Here is a 27,465-nt window from a genome sequence, read left to right as displayed (position 1 = left end):
AGGACAGATGCAGATCTGTGAACACTTAGAAACTGGTAAAATAATGTTTATTATATTACTTCTTACAGCAAGTTAAAGTGCAGAATTTCGATGCTGGGTAGAAAAAACAGCTGCCTTTGGAGGAGAATGAGAAAACACAAGGTCCAGTTAAACACGCTGGCTCTAGTTTTTTTACCACATGAGAACACCAAGCTGGAATCTGGTTTAGAAATCATTGAAGCATTCGAAAAATCATGACACGTGGACTAAACTGTAAACTATCAACATGTAGGTGAAAATGAATGCCATTTAGTTTTATGTTTTATGTTCATACCTTATTTGTCACGTTTTAGTTTGTGTTTCCTTTTTCAAAAGCATTTATATTTCTATTAAAAAAAGAAAGCAAAAAAACCAGCTTAGTATCCAGTTTAAGATAAATGCTTCTTATCACCAATGAAAATTACTTCAAAAAAAAAAAATAAATACAAATGTTGAGATTTCAAAATACCACGTTTAAGTGCACTCTGATATATATTAAAGAAACAATGCTATGCATGTACTGGCTATTTATTTAATCAGTACACTGGATTATATGTGACATTTTATATCGAATAAGCTTGCAAAATTATACTATTAGTAGAATAGTGGTATGCTCCAAACAGATCTTTTCAGATTTGTTTGTTTTAGACATGTGATCGTTTGCTGAAAAATAATGCTGGTAGAAGTTGTTTTTCTTCTGAAAAGATAAGCTACATCAGATATGTGGAGAAAAACAGATCCGAGTGCCTGACTGCGCACAGCCTCGAGCCAAGCAGGACCGATGCAGTTAGGTAATATGCGCTTCTGAGGGGAGAAAAAAAGGCACTTTGTTCTGGAGCTGCTAATTATCTAACATATGCAACCGTGTTATTCTAGTCGTACGGTTCGAGTGGACAAACACCCACGTTTGTCAATTCTTTACAGTACACGTGTGTAAACATGTAAGCTTTTATGTAAGCATTTGCATGTGTAACAGTATTTGTTTGCTACAAGTGGTGCCAGTGTACACTGAATGTGCTGTAGATAGTCTGAAGAAGCAAGCGTGTGTTTCAGAAGACGTGTGCTAAAGTCACAGAGACAGTGCCGTCTTTGCAAGTGGAGTCGATCTGCAGAGGCTGTATGAATGACACAGCCTTCATCATGCAGGCTCCTCCCTCTGACAGGCAACAGTAGACCCAGGCATTGAGGGTCAGCGTGGGGTCAGGGGTCTGTGGTTGAGGCGGGATGGCGCAGGTGATGGAGAGGGGCTGCGAGAGATCAGCAATGCTTCCTGTCACAGCATGTCCTTGCAGTAACCATTCATTACCTGGAGAGGAGAGGAACACACTGAACTGAGCCGCAAGTCAACAGCAATTATCCTAAAATTACTGCCTGACAATTCTTTTAAAGACTGGCTACTGAGAGTGTAGAGTGTGTATGTGCGTGCAGTGGAATATTTCTCCAAGCTGGTTACGTCTCCCAGTATGCACACAGCCGTGCTCTCACCTTCATTTTATAAACTGACTGATGTGATCGGACCAAAGGGGGGTCAGAGCTGTGCTCATATTCACACGTGTGTGTGTGTGTGTCTGTTTCTAGCCTTGAACCAAGGGCATGCTAGTAAGACAAGCATCAAACTGAATTAGGGAAGCATCTAAACCCAATTTATATTCACATGGGACCACAGGAGGGAATCAAGCCAGACTTAATATACAGAAGGGGATTCAAACACCCCCACTCTCTCCCCAGGTAAAATACAGTGTAAGAATAGGAAGTCTGCACTTAATTCATTCAGTCATTTCAGTCATTTAATTGCATCAAATAACAAGAGCCATACGGATTCCGGCTGGCACAAAACTTATTACAGACACTCACTAATGTTGGTCCTTTGGGGCCCTTTGCCATTCCAACTAAAGGCACCTGAGTAAGGCAATTATTGTAAATAAGTCAAATGACATGCATTAATTATACAAATATGTATGTAACAGTTAAGCTTAGATCGATATTGCTTTTGATAGCTGCATGGCTTCTTTCTTTGTCTTTGTGCGTGTGTGAGAGAGAGAGAGAGAGAGAGAGAGAGAGAGAGAGAGGATATGAAGAGGTACTGGGAGATCTAGCGAGTATGTGCTTGTGTATTCCGGATGGCAGAGGAATTGTGAATTTTTCCTTGGCCTGGGTCCCAGTGTGGCCGGCTGGTCCCTGCAGCCTGGTGAAAATGTGTGAACAAAGCACTCCAACAAACCGTCTCTTAAAAGTCTCTCAATGCTTCAATCCAACAGTATCCATTATCTTAAGGATGCACTTACTACAGAGAAAAAAAATCTCAGGAACAGAATATCTAAGTGTCCTCAAAGCAAACACTATACAATTTTAGGTTTTTTTTTACACTATTTAAGACCAAGTTTGCAATGATGACATACAATATATTTCAATATACTTATTATATTTCCACTATGGAATTTATTATTATTATTCTTATTGCAAATTATTACTTAAAAACCTTCCATAGAAGTCATAGCATTGAAAAAATAGAAAGAAAGAAAAAACCCACTTTTCCGCATTCAGCTTCTGAGCCGTTGGAGGTTTTAATCAGTGAGCTATCATCTGCTATTCTTGAGCCAATATTGATTAAGCAGATGACTGGAATAGCAAAGAAAAATGTCTTCCTGTGGGACCGTAAAGTTTACCATTTCATTTCAATTTACATTCCCTCATATGTCAGTTTAGGAGAAGCATCTGTCTCTGTGTGCCTATTGCACAAGCAAGCTAACATCAGCCTTGGTTTAATGCACACCATTGTTTCATTGAAATGAGCCTGCAGCGTGTGTGTGATTCAGAAAACATGATGATAATCAGTCACTGAGATCACATTTTTTCCCCTATTCTGGTGTTTAATGTGAACATTAACTGAAGCTCATGACCTGTATCTGTTTGATTACACAATGCACTGCACTGCTGCCACATTACTGGCTGATTGAATAACTGCACGAATGAGCAGGTGTAACAATACTCTGGTGTCCTATTAAAGTGGTCGATAAATGTCTATGAATTTCAAATCCTTCTTCCCTGCTAATTCAACCCAGTCATCAATTCAGTACCTTCAGCAGAGAGACTCCAGAAGCTCGGGGCATCCTTGGTCAATTTGGTTCCACCAGGCAGAGTCAGGCTGAGGTGGATATTAATGACCTGCCCTGTCGATACTGGCAGCGTAGCCATGCTGAGCACTGGGGCTGACTTTGGGAGCTTAGGAACCTTCACAATGACAGCAGTAGAAGCTGGGTTTGCAATGAAAGAATCTACTTCTACCACTGATATGGGGAGCTGAAGGAATAAAAAGCGGGTAGACACAAAAAGAAGGGTTAGGGATTCTGGGTTCAGTTATAATCAGTGATTTGACATATGAGACAGACACACACTGACCACAGACGCTGATTTGGTCTCCAAGTCCAGCACTTTGATGCGATGGTTGTTGGTGTCTGCTATGTAGAGCAACGAGCCCCCCTCGGCCACACAGAGACCCCCAGGCTCATTGAAACTAGTCTCTGCAAAGCTCGGGCCAAATGTGTCGCTCGCTTCCCCAGTGCCTGCCAGCACCCTGCACTGCTTAGTCTTAGGGTCCACAACTTTGATCTGGAATGAGAAATCATGCTTATAATAACTATAATTTGGCTGAGTGTCTAGTCACTGCATGACAAATATGAACAAATCCAGTGAAAAAAAATTAAATATAAATAAATTTATATATATATATATATATATATATATATATATATATATATATATATATATATATATATATATATATATATATATATATATATATATAAAAATACCTTGTGGTTGTAGGAGTCTGCTACATAGAGCAGGCTTTTACTGGCATCCCAGGCTACTCCTAAAGGATGCTGAAGCTTAGCATCCACTCCCTTTCCATCCACATCTCCAAAAGCAAAGAGATTCTGTTAAAACAAATCGAAACACATACCCAGTTGAGACTGCTGGGCCGTCCTGCTGTCCTTCAGATTGCTAAATCAATAAAGCTACAGTGCACAGAATATGTTTTTCTTTAAAAATATTAAATGGGGAAAAAAAAAAAACATGATTTAGTCAAGAGAGAAAAATTAGATATCATTTTATACTTCATCTATAAGATGTTCCTGAGCTGCTGTGAGTCACCCTGACAATCCTGTCATGGTAATTCATTGCCACTGCTGTGTCAGGGATGTCAGAACAAACTTTTACGCACACATCATACTTTAACTCTAATATATCAAACATCACACCTAAATTTGATACAAACGTCTGGCTACACACTGATGGGCAGGAGAGAGGGAGAGAGTCCCATATAAGACTGATGCCGTTTTTTTCTTCTTGAATTTTTAAGTCATTTATTTATAGCAAGTCACACTGAAAAGTTAACTCTCAGTGCCGGTCCCAAGCCTGGATAAAATGGGAGGATTGCGTCAGGGAGGGCATCCGGCGTTAAAACCTGTGCCAAATCAAATATGCGACCCCAAACAGGGAGCAGACGAAAGAAGAACAACAACAACATTTACGGCAAGTCAGAAATACTTGGGCTGCATCTTTAACCGCTTCCTACCATACTGAATAGTATGAGTCGCTACATCGTGTATGTCATTATGAATTAGGTGTACTATTTAGTGTGCATGGGGCAGTTTGGAAAACAGCTCAGGTTAAGAAAAATTCTTCCGCAAGAAACTTGCAACAGCGGTTATCTAGCAAAGACAAGAAAGGCCTGACCTGAAAGCTGAGTACAGGACAAACACTCAAAAGTTAATATTTCGATTTTATTCATTTTGGTATTTTTTAGAAGTGACTTTTTTATGTGACTTATGTTTTATTTGATAAGAAATAAGGATTTATTTGTTTTGGAAGAAAGCTTTATCACTAAAGCATTAACTAACCCTGACTTCATATAAATCTTTTCTAGCGATAATATAGATATAAATAGAGCTGATTTACCTGATTACGACTTTATAAAACAGCTTACATTTCTTCTTATTTGCAGCAACCGTGAACAAAATTACCTCTAACTTGGCTTTAGTGAAATGAATTTTTCCCACTCTCTGTTTTGGAGGACGCCATTTTGGCCTTCCACGTGCTTTCCTTTTATCGGCTCACTATTGCAACGACTGCATAAATTGTAAATAAGCTGTATGTGAGCGTACATCAATGTGAGCCGTATGAACATGACGTACAAATAAGAGACTAACGGACAGTTTTCACGCAGCAGCAGCTCATCGTTTGCACTTGACTCGCTGCTCGTTTTTTTTGTCGTACAGCAGCGGAGTCGCACGGAGATTCATTTGTACATCATTTCATGCTCTCATGACAAATGTGGGTCATTGAGTTCATTCCGCAGTGTGTCTTTACAATATGGTAAATTAGAATCAAGCTTGCTCTGTCACCTCACTCCACGGGTGTCACAGCTAGTCACGTCTAATTCGCCAATCAAGTCCTCTAACAAGGCAGGAAAAGAACAATTACACTCGAATGTGACTAACAAACAGAGCAATCAGATCTCCTCTGACTCTCAGGAAAACACAAACTGTGAGAGGGAAATTACACAGATCTGAAAATGTCTTCATTTTTGGCATGGAATTGAAAGAAGTACTTTCTCCACTAGGTTGTCTGAGCTCAGTACATGATCGTGATTGCTCCTGGCCTCATTTAATAAACACGTCTTTGTGTTAAAGAGCACTCCGGAAAATTTGCATTCCTGCCTGTCAAAATTTAACCCAGCATGCTACAATACTTCTACTTGTACTGTTTAATTAATTCATGAAGCCACAAAAATGTAAATCTTTATTTTGTGTATGTGCTTTTTTTTTTTTAACTGCCTCTGTATTAGTGGGAACAAGTGAATCTTTTTTCTCTGAGTGGAAAACACAAAGTGCTGCAGGACAGAGAGCATAAAGCAATGATGATTAGAATTGGGAAAGGAACGAATAGACAAGACAGGCGAAGAGATCACACTGCTCTCATCTGACCAGCCGGCTCAGCAGCCCGGAGCAAAACTTCAATCCCTTTTCTAATTATGTTCAATCCTAGCGTTTAAGCTGCATTCACAGGAAAGTGGCTCTAAATAATCACCGATACGAGTGTTTCCTTTGCAGCAGCTGCACTGTGAGCTCCTGATATTGTTTCAATTTGAATTTTATCAGGATACACAAACTTTGCCAAACACTGTTTAGTGAATCATACTGAAATGCTTTGAAAGCTGAAAATAAATCTCACCAGGGGGTCCCTCTCTCCTCCGACGACATGTTTGACAGCTCCATCTTTCAGAGAAAGGCTGCGGATTGTGCTGCTCTCGCTGTCTGCGATGAAAAGGCAGCTCCATGGTTCTTCGGGAGCAGCGGTCAGACCCGACGGCTGAGCCAGGCCGGCTTTATGAGGATACGCGTTATTCCTGTTCTCCTCATTCCCACTGCCTGCGAAGCGCACACACTCGCCCTTTTTATACTCCCTGCAATCACATATGGAGAAAATTAAGAGATTACTGTAGAGGTTTCATTTACAGTGCATGTGCAAAAACAAGCTTTATTCATTTTTAAAATCTTCACAGAATGTAATATAAAAGTGCAACAATCTGTATACTCTTAACATGAAAAGATCAACATTTCAAGCCACAAATAATACTGACATTTGATGAAAAGAATTAAACTATAACCACTTACTGTATAAAATACCTTCTGTTATCTACCTAAGTACTATCTAAGCCCAACCCTTTGTCTTACTACTTTAAACCACTTTCATATCATCATCTGAACAGCTTTTGGATCCTCCTAACTCGAATTTTCTTTAATAATGTTAAATTGTGCTCTCATTACAGGAACCACCCACATTTTTAACATTTTGCCATAATAAAATTGATGTACATTTTTAAATCATTATTAAATCGGGGGAATGCAAACTTTTGCCTCTTGCCACAGTGTATTTAATTTGCTAAATCACATAAATAAAATTTCTAAATAAGAACACAAAATTATCATCAACAAATGTGTATGTTTACTAGCACTTATGAGCTTCATTCACAAGTAAAAAATAATCACAGCTTAGAGAACAGCACACTGTACCCTGGAGTATGGCATCATACTGGTGCTGTGTGTGTGTGTGTGTGTGTTTGTGTGTGTGGCCATGTCGACCGACAGGGAACAGCTTACCTTCCTTTGGGCAGCTTCCCATCCTCTAGGAACAGAGCCCAGATTTGATGTGTCCCTGCCATTGCGATCCACAACACGTTATCCTTTGTACCACCTGTGATAACACATGCGTGTGTATACACGCGCACACACACACACACACACACACACACACACTTAAGTTGATACTTATCTCATAATAGAGCTATTAACCACTGTCTCTTATTTTTGTCTAGAGAGTTGATTGATTGATCTTCTTTAGAGAATTTCAAACAAATCACTCTTTTTAAAGTATACCTTTTAAAAGTCTTAAAACACAGCATTAGGCTCCATCAGTCAAGAACTGACCATCAAGTCCTTGTCGAAAATTGGGGAGTATTTACAGGGACAACAGCACACACAAGCGGGTTCAGTTATTCAGGCTGTGCTTACTACAGTAATATTAGCTCTTGGGTAAAGAAAAACCACAAGAGTAAGAGTGTTTTCAGATCCCAAAATTTTGCAACCTAAACAGCATTCAATCTGTACAGTGATTCACTAAAGCACTCACACTCCAATTAGACCTTAGCTAAACCCTATTCAATAGTGTCTGTGTTCAGGACCACACTGTGTGTGTGTGTTTTATGAGAGGAATGGACAATGAGGGCTATTGCACTGATGTCTAACAATAGCCAGCTAATGGTGCTGTTTATCTGAGACAATTTCTCAAAAGCTGGCTCAAAGCCCAGTACATGCATTAATGGCAAAGAACGGCTGAGAGAGGAACCGATGGCCTGAGATGAAATCTTTCTACATGCAGCTTTTAAAATAATTGGAAAAGGTACAAGGAAAGGATGCAAGACATCCAGGCGGTGGAAAAAATGATGAATCCAGAGCTTGAATGTAGAAATCCATCAACTTCAAACTTAGCAGTAGGTATTAAATAAAATGACAAGAGCAATAACACTTAATCATTATTAAAGGAGGTTTTACATAGACCTACATTATGAAAATATACTGTATAAACATCATTTAAATTCAATCTCACGGGCTATCCAAAAAGCCTTTTAAGATTTTTGCTTAAAGCAATAGTTACACATGAACTGAAACGGAATGACAATTTTCTACTTACCCTAAATGCAGCTAATTATGCAAGACATGCTTGATTCTTTAGTTTTGCACTGGAATACAAGATTAATGCTTATAGCTGCCAGATTAGCCTTGTGCAAACAGCATAACTAATTCATTTCACACTCAATTCAAGGGCTGTGCAAACAAAAATAAATAGCAAAATAAGAACAAAACAGGTTAAGGCGGTGTGATGCCATTACCACCCCAAAGCTGATTGTTTTCATGTCCCAAACTGTTTTGTTCTTTTATACCACAAGACAAAAATGAAATCAGTGCTATTTTAATTAAACTATGACAGTTTTTTTTCCCCCATTATAGACACCATGTCAAAAGTTTTGGGACATCTGCCTTTATATGCACATGAATGTAACATGGATTTGGCCCGCCCTTTGCAGCTATAACAGCTTCAACTCTCCTGGGAAGGCTTTCCACAAGGTTTAGGGGTATATTTATGGGAAGCACATTTGTGAGGTCAGGCACTGATGCTGGACGAGAGGGTCTGGCTCGAAGTCTCCGCTCTAATTCATCCTAAAGGTGTTCTATCGGATTGAAGTCAGGACTCTGTGCAGGCCAGTCAAGTTCCTCTAAACCAAACTCAAATCATCCATGTCTTTATGGACCTTGCTTTGTTCACTGGTGTACAGTCAGGTTGGAACAGGTAGGTTCCAACTTTGTGGGAACAAACTGTTCCCACAATGTTGGGAGCATGAAATTGTCTAAAATGTCTTGGTATGCTGAAGCATTAAGAGTTGAACTAAGGGGCCAAGACCAACCCCTGAATTAAATTATTTGTTTGGAGGGCCGTCCAAATAACAAAACTTTTGGCAATATAGTGTACAATATTTATATATATATATATATATATATATATATATATATATATATATATATATATATATATATATATATATATATATATATATATATATATATATATATAAAAAATGTTCTTCCTTGTCCAGCTTGTCCTTCCAGCTGCTCTTGCTCCAGCCTCCCCAGCCAAAAATATGCAACGTTTTAAGCTACTGAGAACCGAGAAAGTGCAACATCCCCCATCTGGAAAACACAACCATGGCAGAAAACAGCACTGCCTCTGACTGTCACCATATGCTGGCACTGGAGACTCCTTCCATAAAGAAACATCTTCACACACAGAGAGCTTCACAATATCAACTATTTTATATTAAATCTTTTCAGCATCCTTCATATTAGACTTTTGGGAGTGTCACAAATCTGCCATAAAACTGGCACTACTGTCCAAGCTGCTGTTAAAGAAATTCTGACCAATCAGAATTGAGAGTTCAACAGCACTGTTTTATACAGCACTTTGCTGTATACACCATACAGCAAACATGCGGTTATACCAGACTGGTGGCTGAAGGAAGCACACTGTACACAATAAACATGTCTGATTACTGATTGGAAAAATTTGGCAATGAAAAAAATGTCCAAAATGACCAGTCGACATGCAAAGGGACCGAAAGAATGTTGGACAGATGCTTGGGGCAGCACTGTGTCCTAGAGGTCAGACTAAAGTGAAGAAGCAGCTGACTTAAAAGAAGAAACGCATGATCCAGCACCATAGGGGCCAAGAACGTGCTCTGAACAGTGCCAAAGACACAAACTCAAACACATCCCAATCACAGAAAACTGCAAATCCTTCTTATCCGTTGTGTATTCATTAAAAACCAGCATGACAAACACAAAAGACCACAGCTTCCTTACTACTTTAAAAGTATAAGATGCAGTTTCAGATTCGCATCTCGTTCCACAACAATGACCTGAGATTTATGGAATGGCATCTGATCCCATGCATCACAGATTGTGGTTGTCTCCTGGATTTCTAAATTGCTTAAGGGGGAAAAAAAGCTAGCTCACAAATAAAAGCAGTAAAAACCTTGCATTTCAGGTCATGAGAGTAGTTGCCTGACACAGTGCTATGAAATGCGAGCCAAATAAATCAGGCAGTTTGCTCAAGGAAGTTGCCGCCGGTCACCAACAAGCATTTCTGATCTTATCATGTTTAGAACCCAGACAACTCATTCATCTTAATATCTGCTGCTAGTAACCAGCAGACCTGGCTGTTTACTCGTGGGTTGCGCCAAACAACAAGAGTCCATTCTGTGAGCACAAAGGTCCACCTCGACCAGACTACACACCACACTAAGCAGCATAAAAGGCAAATATGGTATCGACAACCAGAGCTACAGAGAGAACTTCCAAGAACTTCAAAAGGGACCGTTCTTAGAAGGCAGATGGGACTGATAGAGAGACATCATTGTGGTGAATAGGATGAATAAAAAGATCATAACATAGAATAAAATTGCTCCTGGCAGAATAATAAACTCAGACTTTATATGAGACATTAAATTTCATGAGTAATACTGAGAGAAAAAGATTAAGTGATTGTAATTCTTGTGCATGGAAAGGCTACACAAAGGAGAAGAAATATTAAAGCAACGGAAGCAAGAAGCAGGCTGAGTTCCAATGACCTCTTTGTTACCTTAAAATGTCTCTTGATCCCCTCACATGAACTGACCAATGACATGTTTAAGGCTTTTGTCCTATTTCTTTATACTACATAGCAAAATTAAGCGCATTGTGATAGTAGCTTATTATCTCATCATCTAAATCGTGGTCATTTACCCTCCAGATTTAACCTACTCTGGGACAGGTGATTATGTCCCTTAACTCCAGGCGAGACTACAACTAACTTTCACTTGAAGTCAGGCATCTCAGCAGACAGCCATGAACGACTGCTATTTGCGGTGTAAGCAGGAGTTAAACGATGTGACCACTTACCATGTGATCCTCACCTCATAAGGCATCAACACACTTGATTGCTAGAGCCTGTAGTGAGCAAGTTTATTTGCTACCTCTCTTGCCCATACAACAAAAGCTTTTTTTAGACAGGAAAGTAAATTAGTAAGGGGAAATCGAACACACCTATCTTCAAGAAGAAAAAAAAGTAAGAAGACAGATGCAGTAAAAGAAATCAATAAAGCAAAAGATGAATAAACTCCATGGAAACATTTGACTTTTAAAAGAAAATACACCCAATCACTTTCTAACCGTGGGTCACACTTTACTGCAGGGTTCTTCAATCTTACGCAGAAAGGGTGCGCGCACGCACACACACACACACACACACCACTGCAAAACACCAGTCACTGTACTCTGGAGTATATGGTAGGAGTTTCTTCTACTGGTTGTCATAGTAATAACATTAATCTGCAACTAGCATTCCAGCTGACAACATATGAGTTTTCTTCCTGCTAAAATGAAATATTCTCGAGGGAGATTTAGTGTTTGTGAATAAAATTCGACAGTGTATATCTGCATCATATCATATGAGATCACTGAGCAGAAGTGTATGCTCTTTGCCATGGATCATATCTGCTCTACTGTCTTCACTCCCACCTGTAAGCAACGCACCAAATCACTCCACAATCGCAGAAACTTTGAGACATCGCTAGACACGCTCACATCCAGTTGCTCATGTCATCAGCTCTCACTTAAAAGGGTTGGCCTTCGGTCACTGTATGTGTAAATGTATCTTCAATCAACTACCAAGCGTGCCTACAATTTGGCTGCAATAAAAAGCTGCATAAGACTGAATCCCCTTCTTTACTGTCTACTCTAAAGACGTTGATGAAATGTCATTCTGTTTCAAAACATAAGAATACTGATCACCCATGGAAGATTCTGACGATTTGCAGAAGGCTATATGAATATAAATGTCAGTATTTAAAACACATTACATCACTCTTATCCATATTACTAATAGAGACTGCATTGATGCACCAATACAGCTGAACACTGATATCTGTGCTGTGTTGTGTCAGTCAAAAACAACAAGCATTCAAGACAAAAAACATGTCAGTGGATTGGATTTTAAAATACATGGTATGTCCGATTCGATTCTGAGCCAGTGTCTCAAAAGCCATTATGCAGAGAGTGGGGAAAATTGTGCACTACAGGACATTCAGACCAATTCTAAAGCAAAATGTGAACCAATTTCAGGATGATCATAGATTATTCACTTCCCTAATCATCCTGTGATATGTGGTATGTATAAATCAATCTCAACACCACTGATATAATCACAGTCTGGTTATGTCTGGCCTTGCCTGTAATATGGTGGGACCTTGAGTGTACTAACCATCTGAGCACCGTAATCTGAACCTGTGTGGTGTTTTGTTTTTGTCAAATTGAGCTTTGAGTCCTAAGGGATTCCAGAGGACAGAAATCTCAAACATCCGTCACTACAGCTGGGGTCTGGCAGATTTTTAATATCAGATAAAATTTAATAAACCTTTTAGTGCGTGTCAAAGGGAAAGGATAGATGACTAGAATGTTCCCATTTTATTCTATTTACATTGAATTCTATTTACAAATAGAGTAGTGGCTATATGATAGTCTTGGAACATGAACTGTCATCCTTCTTTCTCTTGCTCAGACCCTTAATAACCACAGATATAGCAATTTCTCCAAAGAGAATGTTTGGGAAAAATCTTCACCTGCTGTGCCAAGGACTATATCCCAGGGGGAGCTGATAGGCTGCTGGAGTCCCATTGCTCCACCCTCTTTATCTGTGCCTTGGATGCCGATGCCAGCTAAAGTTGTAACTCTTCTTTCTAAAAGGTCAATCTGATGAAACAGAAAAAAGACGTACAACTCAGCAGGACTGATCTGATAAAGTCAGGGAAGTAGGTCGAAGCCTACAGCTGCAGTGCAGAGCACATGATCCATTTACCTTCCTGATAAGGTGATTCTCAGTGTCAGCCACATACACACTGTCTCCTTTCATGAATATTCCTTGAGGAGAATTAAACCGTGCCTCAGACAGATCTCCATCCCGCTTTCCACTTTCAGGCCCTGCCATAATAAAGAAAACACAGATTACACCATGTTTCTGTCTGCCTTTTCTCAAACATCAGTTCCATCAAAGTTGGTGTTGAATCAGTGAGATGAAACACTTCTTACCCCCTACACAGTACAAGACTTGTCCAGTGCTTGACAACACAAGAACTCTGTGGTGTCCTGTATCTGCAATGGCCAGGTTCTTGCTTTTAGGGTCCACTGCCACTTTTCCTGGAAATGACAGGATGGAAGGTGGTAAGGTGTCCTTGTAGAGCTTTTTCTCCACAGCATGGTCTTTGAGCAAACCCTGCTGTCCATAGTACTTGAGAGCACCAGCGGTGAACAGGAAGAGGCGTTCTCGATGTCCTTCACCCACCAGCGAGAACAGTAGGTTTCCTCTGGGCCCCAGAATCACCAAGGTGGGCCAGCAGGACACTTCTAACTCGTGCCACAGCCGAGCATCGCTGTCGTTTACCACTGGGTGAGTAATACCGTACCTCAACACAGCGCTGCAAATGTTCTGCAAAACTTTCTCATTGGGAAACTTAGCAGAGTGAACCCCTACCACAACCAGGCCATCTACAAGAGAAGAGAGGAAAGAAAAGGAAAAGAGGCAAGTGAGAATATAAATGTATTTTATAACATATTATAACCTAACCAAATTGTAAACCTGTTGTTGACCTGGGGCCAACTATTTCCTCAGGGGTCCTGGAACAAGAATAGGAGACAGCAGGCAATCAAACCTTCCTCTTTATAACTGCAGTGTGTCCTCAGGTAAAACTCTTATAAATGTTATAAACACAGCTCATTCCTCGACCCTTCTCTATATACACACACAGGTACTGTGTCTGCTGCTATTCTGCACAACACAATCACTATCAAATAGCCAAAAGCTACAATTTCTAAAGAAAATAAGATGTAAGTTTTTGTCAATTGCCTATTCAGACCCCTGTAACAAAGTACACTACTCTTACTAAAGTAGGTGAAGGCAGAAGAAATGAGATTTCCCCCATGAAAGCCTGTAGGTCTGAGAGGTTAATATATGAAATATGGAAGCAGCCAGGGAGAAATATGGGTCTGCAAAATATTCGAAAAGGTCTTTAAGTGACCAAGTGTTGAAAGTAAAAGTTTCATTCAGGGATAAGTGAAATATTGTGGGATTACTTTGATGTTTTCTCAACAAATTGCTTTTGTTCTTTTTAGATAAAAAAAATATTCAAGGCTGGATAGAGGACTCTCATCAAACAATGCATGGATGTGTGATGTGTTGATGGATGTCGTATTCAATCTTTGGATGAAAACATCCTGTTTGTCTGAGCTGTCAAATTGCTTCCTTGCTTGACGGCCTTCTAAAATGGCTTTTGTCTTTGTGCATTTAAGGGTTATTTTTATTCTAAACCTGTTTATGGTTTAGAGCCAGAAAAATGGCCAGGAAGTGCTTTCTTTGCCAGCGATTAAGAGGGATTCTTAATTAATTGGTTTTATCCTAATCTGTTCACTGAACTGTCACTCAAATTTAAAACACTACACTTAATAATATTATGTTTAATAATAAAGACTTTCCAGAAAAGGAGAAACTACTTTTCGGATAAATGTTAAAAAAAATATATATATTAGCCAACTCAGAGATTTAGTCAATGAACACTGAAGTTCATAATTAGTTATAATTATATACATTTATAATGATAAAATTTATAAATATTGAATAATTCTGATGGAGTGGTATAAAATGTTAGAGCAAAACCAATGAGTGGAAACCTACATATTTTATTGAGCTCCTATGCAGCCCTCGGGCATCCTATTACAACCAAGGACCTACTTTACATTAACTTTATTTTATTTCTCTCAGCTGTTCCCTCTCGCTTCAAGTGAAATGTCAGAAGAACAGCTCCTTCCTATCACAAGAAATGACATTTTTTTTCATTCCCTGTCCTCGTGGTGTGAAATACAGCCACTTGTATATAAAACATACAGATGTTAATTTCAGTGTTCAGCTTTAAAGGCCCATTAGCATATTACTTAAAGTATCAGCAGACAAGAAATACAAAATGAATAGAGGGAAAAATCTTTAGCTGTTTCTTTAGGTTCTTTCCCTTTCCTACATGAAAAAAAAGAAATATATGTAAAATTTTGCCTTCCCAGCTAATATCAAAATAAATATTGTTATAATCATCAGTGGAGCACAGCAATGTATATGAGATTCATTAACAAACTTGGGGTTGCATTATTGAAACCGTTTTCCGATCAACAAAAGGGCTGGTTAAACAGGGAAAGGGAGGAGGCAGCAGGGGCATGGGCATGTTCTGATCACTTGTAACGGAATGTACCAAAAGCTGTGCCAGCGATGCACTGTAAATTCTGAGATATGGCAGTAAGCAGGATAAAGGCTGTGTGGCTTGGCCCACTTCCTCCTTACAAAGAGGGTAATGACAGACCACTGACAGCTAGAGCTGATAGCACCTTTCACAGAGCTGCTATAATAAGCCACGTGCCAGCAGAACAGTGAGCTGAAGCATGATGACTGCTCTCTCTAATATTTAACAGCTCATCATATCCAGGGCTCAGAGTGAATGAACTGAGGAGGAACAGCCCTGAGCAACTCTGAGATAACTGGGGTCAGTAGAAAAAAATAAGAACCAGATTTCTCTCTTTCCTTACGTCATAATTAATATAAAAGGACAGTTTTATAGGGCAGTGTACTTGTTGTGCAATGGTAATTCCAAAAAAAAAAAAAAAAATTATATATATATATATATATATATATATATATATATATATATATACACACACACAATATATATATATATATATATATATATATATATATATATATATATATATATATATATATATATATATATATATATATACACACACAATATATATATATATATATATATATATATAGTTATTCTACTGTACAGGAGTGGGAGTAAAAAATATACTACAAGGAATCCACATTATTACACAGATTTGTGATTTACATCCTTCTTCATACACAGAAATTTCAGAGGCTTGTAATTTTAGAAGAATGAGCAAGTCTGGTTATGACTGTCCATAACCTTTATCTGAACATATCACCCTAACAGAGATTGTATCAACAGAGATTGTAAGATAGCATCCAGACATTTACATTTCTCGTGATGCCATTAATTACATGCTGTATAACTTATCCGAGTGAGCCTTATAATAGCCAGGCATGTAACTAATACTGCCTCCCACAGCTTAATGGGTAATGTTTAGAAGGAAACAGCGCCTCCACTCTTTGCCACTGCAACATTCTCATGGAAAAAATGATGTGCTGCTTCTTTTAAAACTTGATTATTCCATTTGTATTGTCTGTATAATTGTAATGTATACATAATATGATAACATCCAAAACATTCAGGGTTACATTAATGTATAATCCCAAAAAACTGCATGATGTAGTGTATGCACGCAGGACAATTTTCATCCCAGATGAGTGGAAATACAATATTGTGTGACTTACAGAGACTTAACCATAAAAATTGAAGGGTAACTTTCACTCAGGGGCTAAGCACACAGTGGCGGTGTACACAGTGAAGGGGTGTGTGTGTGTGTGTGTGTGTGTGTACGTGTACCTTTCACAGAGTGACGCTGCTCCAGTTGGTGCAGATCAGGCAGTATGTGCATGCAGTTGATGCAGCAGTAGGTGAAGAAGTCCAGCACCACCACTTTGCCTGATAATTCCCTTTGCAGAGACAGAGGGCCCACAGTGTTTAGCCACTCCAGCCCTGCAGTACACCAGAGATTTGGTCTGTTATTGTGCTATGAAATAAGCAGATATTCACCATGTGGTCACTGTTTCAAAGTCATTTCAGCCAGTTGGAACTCTGAAAGGTCATCTGTCTGAAGCTTGTACTATATAGTGCACTAACTGGGCATTACATGTGTTCAAGAGCATTGTGGAAATATCCAGAACTTGATGAAATCCCACAATGCATTGCAATAGCCAACATATACCCTAAAAAATACAGAATTCCTATAATGCACACACTTTGTTTACTTGTGATGAATAGATATGATTATAGATAGATATAACGAAAACATAGCACTTATATATATATGACATCAAATCTAAAACAAAAAGCTCCACCCAAAACAAAGTTCGCTAGCTGATAATAACCTTTTTCAAAATCAGGGACCTTCAAATCTTCGTTTTCGTCCAGCTTTTGTAAATACTGATAGACTAGATTTTCCTTCTCTACTTGCGTGGGAGCGTCTTCCAGGGTGTAGTCTAACTGACTCTGAATGTGCAGCAGAGCCGTCAAACTGCTGTGAGCCGCCATGTTTCCTACAAGAGCAGGGGAAGTAAGCAAACATTAGAGGACTATATCCGTATTAGCACATTCGCCATTAAAGTCATTAAAATGATTCACTCTTTGTCTTGGCACATCTCGCGATTATTTCTGAGTCAGTATAATAGTTATAATTGACAGAATTTATTTATTAAAGTTTACGTGTAATTATTCTAGAAAGCAAAGTGTACGTTGCTCGAAAATGCCGATTGCTAACGTACGGTTTGTTTATTTTTCCTGCACTGGCGGTAAGTGTGTAATGAAAGAGGGCAATTAAGAAGCGGTTATTCCGTGTATTATAAACTTTATTTGCGACATCCCAAGGTTTTGAACGAGAATGTCTTACGGTTCTATAATAAATGTCGCTTCGGTCCTGTGTGTAGCGCTTATCTGTAATTAGAGTAAACTCATACTGATGTCACAGAGCGAGTCTGAAAGTGATATTTGGGAATATAAATCTCTTAAGAAGACTAAAAGAAAAGCCCAGACTCCGAGATCTAGTGAAGATGAGTCAAAGCGACCGAGGTTGGCAAAGCAAGCCGAGTCAAAGAAAAAGACAAAGAAAGCCTGCAGAGGGAGTAGATTGAACACTAAGTCCAAGACATCGACTGAACTGTGTACAGGGAGTGAATGTGTTCAAGTCACCAAGCCAGATGGACCAACGACCAAATCCTCCCTATTGTCCAGCTCACAGTCAGCCGAAGTGGACGAGGGGTCATCATCAGAACAAGACCCTCAGTCCAGCAGTTACTGTCCTGTCTGTCAAATGCCATTTTCCATTTTGGTCGTCCAGACAGCACAGTGGCATGTTGCTGAATGCTTGGAGAACCCTGGAGAAACAAGTGAAGGTATGGCTTCATGCCAAGAAATAACTTCATAACAACATTAGACTTAAGTGTTCCATTTGAGTGTTTTCTGTTTTCCCAACAGACCTGATTCTGTTAATCAGCTAATTCACAGTCCTTCCTAAGTTGCAATGATTGTATTAAAGCAGAAAAAAACACTAAAATATATCTATGACAGCTCATACCACTTATAATAGATATCCTTTATTGTAGGTCTTTAATTATATAATTTTTCACATTTTGTCTTTGAAAAATACAGAATGTCCAGATGGCCTACAGTGCTCCTCTTCCATTCCAAACCACTACAAGAGGTACTGCCACTCTCTTTTAGCTCACAGTCGAGCATTAAATGCCACAGAGGCAGCTTCTTCAATACTGGGCCACACGCCTAGATTCCATCTGGAGCAGAAGACAATTAATAATGATGCCATTATTTATAGTAAAGATAGCTTTGTGGATAGTGCTGTCAATCTGTCCACTGCATCCAGCCACAGTGCCTTTCCTGCTCAAGGAGCCAGAGAATCTTCTACTCCTGTCCGCCCGAATGCCTTGCAGCTCTTGCGCTCGCCAGGGCCTGAGGATATTAAGAAAAAGAAAGGCTGGTCCCCTTCTACCAAAGGACCTAGATCTCATGCATCAACTCAGGAAGCTAAAATTAGGATGTCAACCCCAGTGAAAGCAGAAAATGTAAGCCATGATGTTCAGACCAGGGAAGTAAATGAGGAACCATGTACTTTAGATGATGATGATTATATCTCCTACTCTCCTCTTTCTGAGCTCCCTGCTGAAACCAAAGGGAAGCAGATAAAGAAAAAACTGTTTCACAGTACAGCGTTAGAGGATGCGAAAGGGAAAGATGACAATTCTGATTCACTGATATTGTTTAGTGATAGTGCACTGAGTGATGATGAGCTTTTTGCTGATGTCTTAGATAAGTATGAAACGTCAGTAAGCCAAGAAGATCCTGTCATTAAGGAGTCTCTGTCCACCTGTGACCAATTAGAGTCATTAGAGTCACATAAACATTTGACGGGTTCCAGCTGTGCAGGCCCTACTGATAGCCCTCATCAGTCCAGTTCTCCTTTTAGACACTCAAAAGACATTCATGAAATAAAAGACAGGAAGGAAGATAATCCTCCATTACAGTCTCCTCAAAGTCTGGTCCTGGAACGTCTTCGTCAAAGCATATCAAACACTGCACAGTTCAACAGTATCGATTCTACTTGTGTTGATATAAAGTCTGATTCTTTGACTCAGGAAATGCTTTCCACTCAAACACTCCCGGCCACTAGGAAACAAACGTCTTCCACGACCCCTAAAAAAGCCAAGACCAAAGCAGGAACATCTGGGTTAAAGCAAACTGATATTGGAGTCTTTTTTGGACTGAAGCCTTTGAAAGAAATCAAAGAGGAAGTTAGCACAACTGTGGAAGAGAAATTCCAGGTGAGCTCTGTTTCAGGAAAGAGTTCGGGGTCTGCAGAGCGGCAGAATAGACGGAGGAAGAACAAGGCAGTCTCTGAAGTGACCGCAATAAAGGAAGAAGCAGAAGAAGGAGTTGCTCAGCCTACGCAAGCAGAAGGCAAGCGAGGAGCGAGGGCATGGGGGAGGAAGAGGTGGAACAGAACAACAGCGACAGATGGAGTAGCAGAAGTGCCCAAACGATGCCCGTTCTACAAGAAAATCCCTGGTAGGTTGCATTGTTAATGTTTATTTGTTTTGACTTGCATACATTATCTATTCCTTTCATGTCTTGAATGAAAAATCTCTTTTCTTTAAGAAAAACTTTTTTTTTTTTAATATAACCTCATATCCTCGGAATGGTGTCATGCTGTGGTGTGTGTGTCCTTTAGCTTCCTAATATTTCATCTTGTGTGAACAACGACGAAATAAAATTTATATTTCCACTGATAGATTTGGCAGGCGCTTCTATCCAGTAAAACTTTGAATGAGGATGCAATCCAACAGTGCAGTTAGTAGAGCTAGGCAATATATCATTTTATATATTGTGTTAAATTATCTTACAGTACACTTTTTTGAAATTGTATGAGCTTTTTTTTAAAGAAAACTAACAATTACAAACTCTTAATTCCAAAGCAGATGATGTTACAGACTCCATTTTACCTCATATGCAGTATCAATTTATTTAGACATCCTTTTAACAAAATTGCTGAATCACTCTTGCTTGCAGTTTATTAGCAAAACTTTATATTATGATGCATATTGCGTATCATGGAAAAGTCTTGTCATCATATCCACCACCCCTAATTTGAAGACTAATGTTGCATTTAAATTACGTTTCAGTGTAATTTGAGCACTATTAAGGATGAGGAGGAGATTGAAATGTAGATATATGTTTAAGCAGTTTGCAAATATTTGCATATTTGCTCAAGGGCCCAACAGTGGTTGAGTGGCATCTTTTGACACTACTTTTTAACGTGAAGGTCACTGGATTGATGCTGAGTATGTTAACTTGAGTATAGAGGGAGGATGAAAGTCTTCTGTTGGACCACATTCAGAAATTGACCCATGTGTGATGTACATTTTTGCTGACTAGACTGCATATGTTGTGCTAATGAGGTATATGCCGAGTAGAGTCTGTTGCCATTCTGCTAATGATTTTAATTTGGTTGTTTTTCCTCAGGAACGAGCTTTGCTGTGGACGCTTTTCAGTACGGGAATATCAAAGGCATCACAGCCTACTTCCTCACACACTTTCACTCGGATCACTACGAAGGACTGAAGAAAACCTCAACTTTTCCTATCTATTGCAATAAAGTAAGCATATCTGTCAAAGTATAAATAACTGCAGACTGTCCATGTGGAAGAATGCAATGCTCATTTTCAAAGACTTAAGCAATATTCTTGAAGCGATTTACACTTTTTTGCTGAGGTCCTTTCCTTTGAGTACAGGAGAAATGCAAAAGATTAATTGGATGTCGATAGAGCACTTGTCTTGGCTCAGTAATTGTGGCTTTATCATTTATCATCCCCCCCATTATTCCCCTGAGTAGTAATGAGTTTTACAGTGATGTTTTGTCTCTGAAAGGTCACACATGGGTGAATTTGACTGGTTTGTCATTGTAGATAACAGGCAACCTGGTGAAGACTAAACTACATGTGGATGAGCAGTATATCCATATTCTCCCCATGAACGAGGAACGAGTAGTCGATGGTGTGAAGGTTATCCTGCTAGATGCCAATCAGTGAGTTTTAATACTTTTGTTTTCCTTCAGTTACTTTTTATGTGATTAGGTTTACCTGAGCTCTGGTCTGTGACTGAATCTGTGCCAGGAATGTCATTCATTTCTTTTTTTTTTTTGTCCAGCTGTCCAGGGTCGGCCATGCTGCTGTTGCTGCTGCCAGATGGTCAGACTGTGCTCCACACAGGCGACTTCCGGGCACATCCGTCCATGGAGCGCTACCCAGAGTTGCAGAGCGTCAGGATTCAGACAGTTTATCTGGACACGACGTGAGTACTTTGGCCAAATGCAGCTTGCAGAACATCTGTTCGGCTCTCTGCGTGATGAACCAACTGAGACAGTTTGAGGTCTTGGGCCCTGTTGGTTTATACAGTTTAAGAGCGTGCGAGCCTCACTGGGTGGTACAGGATATTTAGTAGTGATATGAGCTGAAGGCCACTGCTGTGTTTTGAATCACAAGCACCTTCATTAGTAGGAATGCACTAATCCCATTATTGATGTGATCCCATAAAGATCTGAGTGACTGTCAACACCTGAACCGGATACTGATCCGATACTGATGAGACAGTTAAACCAATAAGCCACATGTTGGTAATTCGCTTTCAAACTGAAGCTCATTGTGGCTCTATAATGAGTATTAATCTTTTTTTCTTTTTTTTTGGCATAGGTACTGCAGTCCAGAATATACATTTCCAACACAGCAGGAAGTGATCACATTTGCTGCTAACACCGCCTTCGAGCTGGTCACGCTCAACCCTCGCACGCTGGTTGTGTGTGGCTCCTATTCTGTGGGAAAGGAGAAGGTGTTCTTGGGTGAGTGACGTCTTTTTGCTGTTGTTGTACTCGGCCACTGCTTTCATACCTTCTCGGCAGTTGTCAGGAAAGAAAAGAATCCTCTTTAGTGAGCACAGCATCTGCGCTGATTAACTGACGTGGCAGTGTAACGGAAGGATTAAAGGGAAATGTCAAAGATAATTCTTTCTCTCCTGATGTGTCCTTGGCTTGAGATGAATTTCATCTTGTCCAACTTTTTTTTTTTTTTTTTTCCTGTCTACGAGCCTATTTCCTATTTTGAACTCTTGCTGGGAGCTCTGTACTTTTAGTGTCCTCCTGTGACCAGTCTTACTTTACCATAGCTTAACTGAATTTGTGCAAGATTGTGTTAAACTTTGCATTTCTGTTTGTTTCCTCTCCTCCAGCCATTTCTCAGGTGCTGGGTTCTATGGTCTATATGTCCAAAGATCGTTATAAGACCATGTGCTGTCTAGAGTCAGAACATATCAACCAGTGCATCACCACAAACATGAAAGAATCTCAGATCCATGTTCTTCCCATGATGCAGCTCAATTTCAAGGTGAGCTGCAGTCTGTCTGAGATTTAATAGTCAAATTGTTTAATAACAAATTTATTATTATTATTATTAAATCTCTAAAATAGTCATGTGCTGTGATTGGTCAATTAGAAAGTGTGAACACTGCAACATTGCACAGATGCATTCTGACATTTTATAACACTGACATTCTGTACCAGATTATATAAAGAGCTGTGCTCCAGTATCCAAATCTACTGAGGGTCAGTTTTCACATAAATGCTGACGCAAGTGTTGACTCGACTCGTTTTAAGAAAAAAAATGTAATGCTGTCATGACCCTGATAGATAAGAAACAAAATATGCTAGAATGTGTTCATATTTTTTCTCTAGAGTTAACAGTGTGGAAAAAAAACTATACTTTGTTATATACCATTTGTTTTGGGGTTTATGAAATATAATGATTTAGTATACAATTGATGGAATAAGGCTGTAAATCTCTCAGTGAGGTGCACTGGCTAAAAGTAAAGAACACTAACTACCACAAGCTTATTAAGGGGTTATTTATTGTAGGTGGGGGGGGAGGCATTTCTGCTAGAATCTGCCGTGGTTATATTGTGTTCGTTAAGGCTCATTGTTAATGTTGATTTAATGCTGTTAGGTATAAATAAAACTTTTATAAACATTCAGTTAATTAACAAACATGAATGTTATGCACATTTTTACTGAAGTGTATTAAGTAGAAGTAAACCAAGTAGTAAAAATGCATTTAATGCTGTTACTCTAATCACTGTGAGGTTTCTCAGGAACTGCAGTGCTATAGGTTTTATTTTTACATCTTTTTAATGTCTTTTTACAGAATTTAAAAGCATACTTGAACCGGTTTTCTAGTACATATGACCAGCTGGTGGCATTCAAGCCCACAGGTTGGACCTTTGCTCAGGAAGTGGGTGTGGAGAATATACAGCCTCAAGTCAAAGACAACATCAGTATTTATGGTATGCCATTTATCTTTCAAAGCTTCAGTGTCCTTGCTTACTAAGCTCATGATCACATAGATCTTCCTGAATACAGGTTTTCAGGTGGGCAATGAATTTCAGTGTAGCTGCTCCATGTTAAAACCTTTGACCTGTAGTGTTTTTGAGGCAGTGTGTCCTTGCAAAAACAATGGGAAGGCTTTATAAAGGGGTATTAATAGCAGCAGAAACTTATTTAGAACTCGATACAAACTTAAGACTGATTAAATTGAAAAGTACAGTGGTTTTTTTTGCAAGTTATCTGATTGGATGGATTACTTCTGGTCACTAAACTGCATGGCTTGTGTTCAGAATCAGCTGTAGATGTGTTTTGGAGTTTTGGTACTAATTTCTTACAACACAGCTATTTCCTTATGAGTAATGGAGTGTTCCAGTGTGATCAGTAAAACAAGTTTGATATCAGAATGTCATTATTCTCAGATTGAAGGCTGCGTCGGGTAGAGCTGAAACATTTCCAGTAAACCCCTACACATGTCTCGCGGACCATATTTCTTCCTGCTATTGATGGTATTGACTGGCCCGTTATGCTCATTACCCATCCGACTAGTCTGTCTCCTGGGAGTGAAGCCCAGAGTAGTGACATGTTTATTAGGGATCAGAGACACTCTGTGTTAAAAACAATGGAAAAGACCCATGTAATTGTCTTGCAGATGAGAGTTTCTGCAGAATGACCAGGCTGGTTCGAGTGACAGAAAGGCTGCATTAAATGAGAACCTCTGTATGACTAAAATATTAGAATGCACAACACAATGAACCTCGAGATGCATGGTCTACAATAGCAGAAGACTGATGAATCTTTTTCTGCTCAGGCACACAGATGGTAGGGTCAGAACTTGGCACCAACAGCATGAATCCATGTGACACATATGTAGAGTGGCTTATGTTTAAGAGAAATGTATTTTTTTGGCAAAGTGAAAAGGTCTCACGCTGTGCCTGAACCCAAAGTACTGCCAGAGATAATGATGCTGCGCTATATTAATAAACCCATCACCCTGTCTTCTCTTGAAGATGCGACTGTGGGTCATTTCCCAGCTGTTTGTATGCTTTGTGTGGAGTGCTATAAAAGGGCCACAGTGTTTAAAGACCATTTAGCATGTTGGTTAAAGGATGTGATTGTGCACACATACTTGAATGTATGCCAAGCGATGCCTCTTTTCATTAAATGCTGTTCGGCATGTGCCATGTCACCTCCTGGGTGACACTAAGAGCAGTGTCGGTGACTTCATTTATAAAGCAACACAAGAGAACTCGCATTCTACCTTCATTACGTGTGTTCTGTTTTATCTGACCCTGAATCATTCTCATTCTTTGTATAAAACAGCATCAGTTCATTTAAATGACTTCCTCCTCAGTAGAGCATAGATAATGGGGCTTTGGCCTCAGCTAAGATCAACATAATTGTGTGAGTAATTTTCTCAGTTTCAATAGATGTCATTGGCTGTACCTTAAATGATTCCTGTCCTCAGTGGGCTTCAGTAATGTGGATTGAGAGATAATCACTCAATACTGTACAATACTTTATTGATGAGACTTCTCAGTAGAGATCAGTATTAGTGCTTGAGTGACTTGTATGCTCAATAGAACCACTATCAGCACTCAAGTATTCCAAGGACTTTTGTGACGCTAACCCTCAATAATGATCAGCATCCTGTCACTAGAGGGAGCAAATCAACACTGGTCATTGTTCACTATAGAAAAAAGGTTCAAACACTAACTGGAACAACTGTCCATAATGTGTCAGGAAATCTTCTGACGACTTCTATGCAGTCTCCACTAGTTACATAAGGAAACTGCCTCAAAGATCTGGAATGTAAGGAAGTAGAATGGTAGGTTACAAATGTAACCAAGATGCTATGAATAAGCGAGGGATAGACTGATAATCTGGCTCAATCGAGTGGACTGTGAGAATGAGTGTGACTTTGCTATTAGCTCAGCAAGGAAATAAGCACACAGGAAATTGGCATTAGTTCTAGAAGGAAACCACCCTGGTGGTCCTCCACTTTGTCATAGAGCCATGAATGCTTACTGTTTTTCAATCTGGGGTTTTAATTTTCACATCTCAGGCTGCCACAAGCAAATGTACGTTCTTACTTCATAGGTTCTTCTCAGGTGATATCTACATTCCCAACCTGAAACCAGACATAACTGGGTGACCTACAGTAGACTGTCTGCTTTGCTTTCTTTCAAATGATTAGTCATATTATATATCCAGCTTGATTTTGGCACACATTTTTAGTCTTTTTGTTTTTGTTTGTTTGAGGTTTTATAGGATTGTGTGGGTTTCAGTCTAATCATGGTTTGTCTATTTCAGGTATTCCATACAGCGAACATAGTAGCTACCTGGAGCTGAAGCGCTTTGTGCAGTGGTTGCGGCCATTAAAGATCATACCCACAGTGAACGTGGGCAATTGGAACAGCAGGAAGGCCATGAACAGTTGTTTCAGCGAGTGGCAAGCTGAGGTTAAAACTCTAAATGCTGTACCAACGAGTAACCGCCCCTGTACAAGACAGTGACTGACCAGTGCCTCAACACATTTCAGCATTTGACCAAGTAGTCAAAATGTGTATTCAGATCCCAGATACATGCCTGGTTCTAAGCATAATCTCTTCTCATTCAAAGAGATGCAGAGGAAATTCTTGAATCATTATTTTACAATTTTCAGTGCAGAAACAAAGGTCATTGTTTTGTCTTAATATGAATATTATATCAAATTAATAATGAATGATCCAAGCCTTCTCGCTGAATCTGTTCCAGTGCATTTCCTGTCATAACTACCTAATGCCTAGGAATGTTTTAATTTAAAAAAAAAAAAAAAAGAAAAAAGTTTTTAATATGGAGATATTTGCAAATAAATCTTTTAAATAATGCTCAAGTCTTTTTAAAACCCTACTACACAATTCTCTTTTTTTTTTGCTCAATTTTTTGTGTTTTCAGTGAAACTTGCCATTGATTTTATATGTAAATTGAAAACAATTGTTAATGCAGCCAGAACCTAAAGGTCGTGTTGACATGACAAACACACATTGTCTGTAAAATATGGTCTCTACACCTTTCTTGGTGTATTGAACATTCACCAAACACTTTATTAGGAATACCTGTATACCTACTCATTCATGCACTTACCTAATAATAGCTCTGGGTCATTGGCTGGAAGATGTCAGGTGGGCTGGTTTGAGTATTTCTATAACTGCTGATCATCTGGGATTTTCTCACGCTTAACAGACTTTATTCAGAATGGTGCAATAAAGATGTTGATGAGAGAGGTCAGTGGAGGTTTGCTAGACTGGTCTGACTTGACAGAAAGATTACAGTAACTCAGATAACCGTTCTGTACAATTGTGAGCAGAAAAACATTTCAGAACAAAGTGACCCTTGAGGCAGATGGGCTACAACAGCAGAGGACCACAAACAATGGACAGTTGAAAACTGGAAAAATGTAGTGGTCTGATGAACCTTGTTGTCTGCTGAGGTGGAAGTGCTACAGCCTGTTTGTGTATCATTACTTATCATGTGCATTCCTTCATGGACAATTTACCATCTTCTAATGGCTACTTCCAGGATGATAACACACCATGTTACAAAGCAGCAAAGGTCTCAAACTGCATTCACGATCATGACAACG

At 39.3% G+C, this 27,465-nt stretch overlaps 2 protein-coding genes across 3 annotated transcripts; one reads left to right on the top strand and one right to left on the bottom strand.

The window, feature by feature from the left end:
- Positions 1-38: 38 nt before the first annotated feature.
- On the bottom strand, positions 39-17,472 carry nhlrc2 (NHL repeat containing 2). Of its 2 annotated transcripts, none has more exons than XM_058406569.1 (11): positions 17,281-17,472; positions 16,736-16,888; positions 13,257-13,712; positions 13,027-13,148; positions 12,791-12,920; positions 7,182-7,275; positions 6,253-6,484; positions 3,831-3,953; positions 3,418-3,627; positions 3,096-3,318; positions 39-1,324 (listed from the first exon to the last, which is right to left on the bottom strand). In XM_058406569.1, the coding sequence occupies exons 1-11, from the start codon at positions 17,441-17,443 to the stop codon at positions 1,068-1,070; spliced, it is 2,163 nt and encodes a 720-aa protein (XP_058262552.1). In that variant the 5' UTR covers positions 17,444-17,472; the 3' UTR covers positions 39-1,067. The 2 variants fall into 2 exon arrangements, with proteins under 2 accessions (XP_058262552.1, XP_058262553.1); XM_058406570.1 differs by having other exon boundaries at positions 40-1,324; positions 16,736-16,922; positions 17,281-17,404.
- A 195-nt stretch (positions 17,473-17,667) lies between these two features.
- Positions 17,668-26,732, top strand: dclre1a (DNA cross-link repair 1A (PSO2 homolog, S. cerevisiae)). The gene is made up of 9 exons (XM_058406568.1): positions 17,668-18,300; positions 18,557-19,984; positions 20,939-21,072; positions 21,382-21,500; positions 21,623-21,766; positions 22,165-22,310; positions 22,697-22,851; positions 23,665-23,803; positions 26,154-26,732. The coding sequence occupies exons 1-9, from the start codon at positions 17,868-17,870 to the stop codon at positions 26,354-26,356; spliced, it is 2,901 nt and encodes a 966-aa protein (XP_058262551.1). The 5' UTR covers positions 17,668-17,867; the 3' UTR covers positions 26,357-26,732.
- The last annotated feature ends 733 nt before the right edge of the window (positions 26,733-27,465 follow it).

The sequence above is a fragment of the Hemibagrus wyckioides genome, linkage group LG13 (genome assembly GCF_019097595.1).
Source record: "Hemibagrus wyckioides isolate EC202008001 linkage group LG13, SWU_Hwy_1.0, whole genome shotgun sequence".
Taxonomy (NCBI): domain Eukaryota; kingdom Metazoa; phylum Chordata; class Actinopteri; order Siluriformes; family Bagridae; genus Hemibagrus; species Hemibagrus wyckioides.
Note: the sequence above shows the minus strand (reverse complement) of the source record. Positions and strands in the feature narration are given on the sequence as shown.

Excerpts from the sequence above, each read along its gene's own strand:
- nhlrc2 (XM_058406569.1), bottom strand. The coding sequence starts at position 17,443 with ATGGCGGCTCACAGCAGTTTGACGGCTCTGCTGCACATTCAGAGTCAG. Across the intron at positions 13,149-13,256 it reads AGTCTTGTACTGTGTAGGGG|GGCCTGAAAGTGGAAAGCGG; the intron begins GTAAGAAGTGTT and ends TTATTATGGCAG. Across the intron at positions 3,319-3,417 it reads AGACCAAATCAGCGTCTGTG|CTCCCCATATCAGTGGTAGA; the intron begins GTCAGTGTGTGT and ends TTATTCCTTCAG.
- dclre1a (XM_058406568.1), top strand. The coding sequence starts at position 17,868 with ATGTCACAGAGCGAGTCTGAAAGTGATATTTGGGAATATAAATCTCTT. Across the intron at positions 19,985-20,938 it reads GTTCTACAAGAAAATCCCTG|GAACGAGCTTTGCTGTGGAC; the intron begins GTAGGTTGCATT and ends GTTTTTCCTCAG. Across the intron at positions 21,073-21,381 it reads TTCCTATCTATTGCAATAAA|ATAACAGGCAACCTGGTGAA; the intron begins GTAAGCATATCT and ends TTGTCATTGTAG.